General features: G+C 45.0%; 2 protein-coding genes across 2 annotated transcripts in view; one reads left to right on the top strand and one right to left on the bottom strand.

Annotated features, from left to right (window-relative positions):
- The window catches only part of smdt1b (single-pass membrane protein with aspartate-rich tail 1b), a 2,034-nt gene extending 1,483 nt beyond the window's left edge, over nucleotides 1–551 (top strand). The window contains exons 2-3 of the mRNA XM_031871996.1: nucleotides 19–177; nucleotides 294–551. Coding sequence (XP_031727856.1) covers nucleotides 19–156 — 138 coding nt within the window. The 3' untranslated portion in view covers nucleotides 157–177; nucleotides 294–551. The remainder of the gene's footprint in view (nucleotides 1–18; nucleotides 178–293) is intronic.
- LOC116396949 (TRIO and F-actin-binding protein-like) overlaps nucleotides 540–4,892 on the bottom strand; it is a 5,640-nt gene continuing 1,287 nt past the window's right edge. Inside the window, exons 5-12 of the mRNA XM_031871995.1 lie at nucleotides 4,726–4,820; nucleotides 3,050–3,608; nucleotides 2,662–2,896; nucleotides 2,469–2,580; nucleotides 2,159–2,318; nucleotides 1,876–1,989; nucleotides 960–1,046; nucleotides 540–872 (exon numbers count right to left, since the gene is read on the bottom strand). Of these exons, the coding sequence (XP_031727855.1) occupies nucleotides 747–872; nucleotides 960–1,046; nucleotides 1,876–1,989; nucleotides 2,159–2,318; nucleotides 2,469–2,580; nucleotides 2,662–2,896; nucleotides 3,050–3,608; nucleotides 4,726–4,820 (1,488 nt within the window). The 3' untranslated portion in view covers nucleotides 540–746. The remainder of the gene's footprint in view (nucleotides 873–959; nucleotides 1,047–1,875; nucleotides 1,990–2,158; nucleotides 2,319–2,468; nucleotides 2,581–2,661; nucleotides 2,897–3,049; nucleotides 3,609–4,725; nucleotides 4,821–4,892) is intronic.

Raw genomic sequence — 4,892 nt, 5'->3', positions numbered from 1 at the left:
CCCCCCGATGTTTTCCAGACAGCATTTGGTCTCATCCGCATGACAGCAGTGGTGGTGCCTTTCCTGTATGTGGGAACTCTGATCAGCAAGAACTTTGCCGCTCTCTTGGAGGAGCATGACATCTTTGTCCCTGAGGACGACGACGACGATGACTGAGCCCACTTCAGAAAGCAAATGGTAAAGTCAAGTGTACTTTAGCTGCACCTTATTTACCATTTCAACAATCGTATCCATGTGTAAAGGTTGTAGAAAGCTGATGACAGTTAATTTACTTTTTAAATTCACATCCACAGGGTGCTTTGCAATATTGAGTGAGAGCACACCAGCCGGCACAAGGAAGTTGGGGAAGATGGGGCACTTTGACATCCAAATACATCCCTCCACCTCCACCCATCTCCTCCCTCCTCCCTCTGCTGTTTATCTTGTTTTTGCTAAATTCACTCTGTATCACTCTCATATCATGTGAGGCTATCAAAACGACTAGTTATGCCTTCACTCTTGTTTGCATGTCTGTCTGAGAACTCAATAAAGGGAGTCGATTACACATGGATGAACACTTGTTATTATTTGGTCTTTGCACAGTGGAATTCTTCTCATTCTGACTCTTCTAAGTCACAACGGCACACATTGTTATTGTAATGTCATGATTTTGCTGTTGTATTTGGTGAATATTTCTATGTTGGCTTGCCGTCGTCCTTACTCAAGGTAAGTATTTTTTTCTTGTTTTTCTTGTTGGTCCTCATTGGTCAGGTCTGCCTCGCTCCCTCCTGCAGAGCAGCGTTGGCCAGTCTCAAGTGTTCGTTGAGGGAGCCCGTCTCCAGCTGGCTGCGAACCCTCGCGTCACTCAGCTCCACGTACGCCGCTGCTTTCTCCTGGAGAAGAGTGGAGGAACAAGTGTGGTAGACGCATCAGTTGACATTAAAGTTGTAAAGAGTGAGAGGTCTGATCATGAAACGTACCTTTGTAAGAGACTGCACTTCGTTCTGTAGACAGCTGATTTCCTTTTTAAGATACTGCACCTCGTTGTCTTTCGCTCTTAGTAATGTCTGAAAGACACAATGTGGCATCTTAATATTACCAGTTAAAACGCTGTACAACATATGCACAGCACTACAAGTACAACTTTGAGGTACTTTACTTGAGTGCTGCCCTTTCATGTGACTTTATACTCCAGTGCATTTGAGATTGAACGCTGGTGTTTTTTTACGTGACCACATGCATTTGACAGCTACTGTATAGTTACTATGTTTAAGATTTTACATACAAGACATATGATTATCTTACAAAATATGATGCATTAAAATGCTACTTGCACATTTATGCATCAGTAACAACAATCCAATACTACAATAAATAAAAATGACAGGGTCCATTTGTCTGCATTACAAAAACTTCTACTTTCTCTACTTGTTGTCGATAATACTCTGAATGCAGGACTTTTACTTGTCATGGAGTATTTTTATGTAAGTAAAAGGTCTGCTGTCCTGCCATGAGCCATGCTGGATTGGTATCCAGGCAGTAGATGGCAGTATGAGCTGTACTACAATGTGACCGAGCACAGATGCTCAACACAAACGAGGCCACCAAAAAAAAAGAAAAGAAACTGGTGACAATGTGTCTACAGGGAGCCATTACATTGGTACACGACAAAATCAATTTGTTTTTATCAAAGTGGGCTGAAAATCCCACAGCTCATTGATCAAATGCTGACGGTGATGTCCACGGTTGTCCTTCAGGCCTAAATGAGTCCTTCAGGTGCGACGAATGAAACTGGGTTGGGATGCAGTAAGTTAAGATTTTTAATAAGCATCACCTGCTTTCACATGAGAGGAGATGACGCAGGATCTAATTTAGTCTCCAGCGTTAAATTGGTACCTCTAATTCAGACGCAGTGCGCTCAGCGTTGCCAAGAGATGCCGTGTCCGACCTCTGACCTGTGATGAAATAGCGCATGCGGCTGATCTCTTCCGCCAGTTTGGCCTTCAGCTCCTGAAAGAGAGATGTTGGGCTCAAATGATGTCATGGAGAAGTAATGTGAACTATATATGCTTATGAATGTTACAGCTTCCATATTAGTTTAACCCCACGAGAATACCCAAAACACAATCTCTAAGGCAGTGGGACACTGCGTAAAAACAAACTCAAAACGTATGTAAACCTGGTTCTCTCTTCTGAGCTGCTCCAGCTCTCTCTCCTTGAGGTCGAGCTCAGCCTCTCGGTCCCGGCCGCTCTGCTCGGTGCGGCGCAGCTCCAGGCACTTCTGGGAGTAGCGCTCGGACAGCGCATCTAATTCGCCGAGCGAGACGTCCGCCTGTGGCCTGACACGCGTAAACACACGAGATGTGGAGTGAATCATAATAATGCACTGTCATGCAAGAAGGAGGGTAGGGGGTGGTCACAGTCAAGTGCAGAACATCTGAACCCTGCAGCGAGAGCCTGTGAGATGGAGAGCTGGATTATAAACCTACATGTGGCCTCTGCGTGAAGCGTCCGCGTGTGCAGCTCCTCCGGCCAGCCTCCTGGCCTTCTCCACCTCCCTCTCCAGCTCCTCTCTGTGAGCTGCTCTCAGTAACTCCACAGCTGTGATGAGCAATCAGTTTGTTTGTTAATTCGGTTGCAAGATTTATTTAACCAGAGATACTGTCGTGCTTCCCGTCTTACCTTCAGCGGCTCCTCCTGGCTCCTCCTGCAGCATCCTGTCTCTCTGCTCCTGCAGCTCCCCGATCTCCCTCGCGTGCATCTCCTGCAGCTCCAGCAGAGCTTTGCGATGGGCCACTTCCATGGCTTCTAGCCGGGCCCTACAGGGGGCCCTGGGGCCACACGCGCTGTCCACCTCTACCCCCATGGCTGCTCGCTCCCTTTTGATGCTCTCCACTTGGTTTCGAAGAGAGAGGGCCTGGGAGATGGAGAGGAGGGAAAATATTGATATGGATATTAACATAATTGTCTCGCATTGAAAACACTTTAAAGGAATGTCTTACTAGTGTTCCTGCTCATTACTTTAAAAGACACTTTTTTTTTAATGGAGTGCCTTTAAGCTCTTTCTTACCTCCTTTTGTAGAGCTTCCGCTTTATTTGTTTGAATAGTTTGAGCTCCATTCATGGATGGGCTGGATGCATCAGTTTGTGATCCGGTGGCAGGCTGTTCGGCCTCTTCAGGACTCGATTCATACGTCTGGGCTCCAATGAGAGACTGCGCGCTCATTTCCCTAAATGACAACGTCTCAAATTCTACCCACTTCCTGCTGACGTCTGAGTCCATGGTCTCAGTGATGGGCACGGGTACACTCCCCCTCTTCAGCTCCATGGAGTCCCACCTGCTGCCCATCTCACTGAAGGAGACCCCTTCCTCAAACCACTTGTTCCTCTCCTCCAATCGCTTGGCTTGCTCGTGGTCCCAGCCCTCCCCCTCTTCTCTCTGACTGGACGGAGACAAGTCCAGATCCCGGTCTACGGTTTGGTCGTGGTGGTGGTGGTCGGCCTGATGGGGGTTTGCAGCTGTGGCGCTGGAGGTGGAAGCGGTAGCTTCATAGCCGGAGTCCTTGCAGGTGAACCGAGCAGGGGGTTGGCATGACGACGGTCTCCGGGAGAGGGGGTTCTCTTTCTCGCTGCCGGTGTCCAATTGGCCGAGGTCGCAGTGAGGGAAAGACAGGAGGGTAGTGTTACACATCAGAAGAAAGATGATAGAGAGGGTTCGCCACAGGCAGACCAGCCAATCACATTGTCTGCATTTCCTCACAGTGTTCAGGAACGTTCATGTCACTGGAATGCCTGGAATAATATAATGAAGGATGTCTTGTTCTGTAATTTGTACATGACTAATTATGATTAATTAGTAATAAATTATGATATATATTATAATTTTGTAAGCATTTTCAGCCGAAGTAGAAGTTTTACACTCGAAGTATTTCACTTGTGATCAAAAGCTCCGGAATAATAACTTAAAGTGAGTTAAAGTTTACTTAAAGTTTACTGTGTATCGAGTAATACATTTGCATTTTTGACATAATGTTTCCTTGCAGTATTGGACAATGTTTGTCAGCTATGGATTGGTCACAGCCTTTAACTCTTGTGTCTCTACTCTTTGTAATGTTTATTTAGAATTCATTTTTTCTTTATATGACTATATTCGGTGTCTATCTTTGCGTGGGATTGTCGTGTTTTTATATTTCTGTGGCTGCAAACAATTAAAGTAAATGTAACTCAATTAAATGCAGTACTGTACTGGAATGTTGGCCGTGCCACGGATGTTCAGTCATTTTACTGGGCTTTGCTTCTTTGAAATGTTATTTTCAACATCTTATTCCTGATTGTAGTGCACAGTAGCCTCTTTGCAGGAGTTGATTGTATCTAAGTACTTTTCTAAGTACTGTCTTTAAGTGCAAGTGACACTTGTACTTTGCTTGAGTATTTACTGCCACTTCATACTTCTAGTGGGCTACAATATAGACGGATATTGTACAGTGGAGGAAAATGTGTATGATGCAATGTTATTAAACTACACGATAATATTCTTAAAGGCATCAGCAATAATAATTTGATGTATAAAAATTTAACATTTATCTGGATTGAGTACTTTGCATTTCTATACTTTAGGTCTATTTCGCTAATAACACCAATTTGCTTTTACTTAAGTAACAATTTCTCTGCAGGTGGTGTTGCTGCTTGAGTAAAGCTTCTCAATATTTCCTCCACCACTATCTCCCAGAATAAAGTGGGACTCACTGCGCTTTGTTCTGGATCGCCTGCTTTAGTAACTTCACCCAGTTCCGACGTATTCTGGAGGTCATAACGGAGAGAGTGAACACTGCTCTCTTTGTCTGGAGGAGATCAAAAGACACACAGACACACACACACACACACACACACACACACACACACACACACACACA

Source organism: Anarrhichthys ocellatus, unplaced genomic scaffold (genome assembly GCF_004355925.1).
Source record: "Anarrhichthys ocellatus isolate YVR2014 unplaced genomic scaffold, GSC_Weel_1.0 scaffold61, whole genome shotgun sequence".
Lineage (NCBI taxonomy): Eukaryota > Metazoa > Chordata > Actinopteri > Perciformes > Anarhichadidae > Anarrhichthys > Anarrhichthys ocellatus.
The sequence above is the reverse complement of the archived record's forward strand: the minus strand, read 5'-3'. Positions and strand labels throughout refer to the sequence as shown.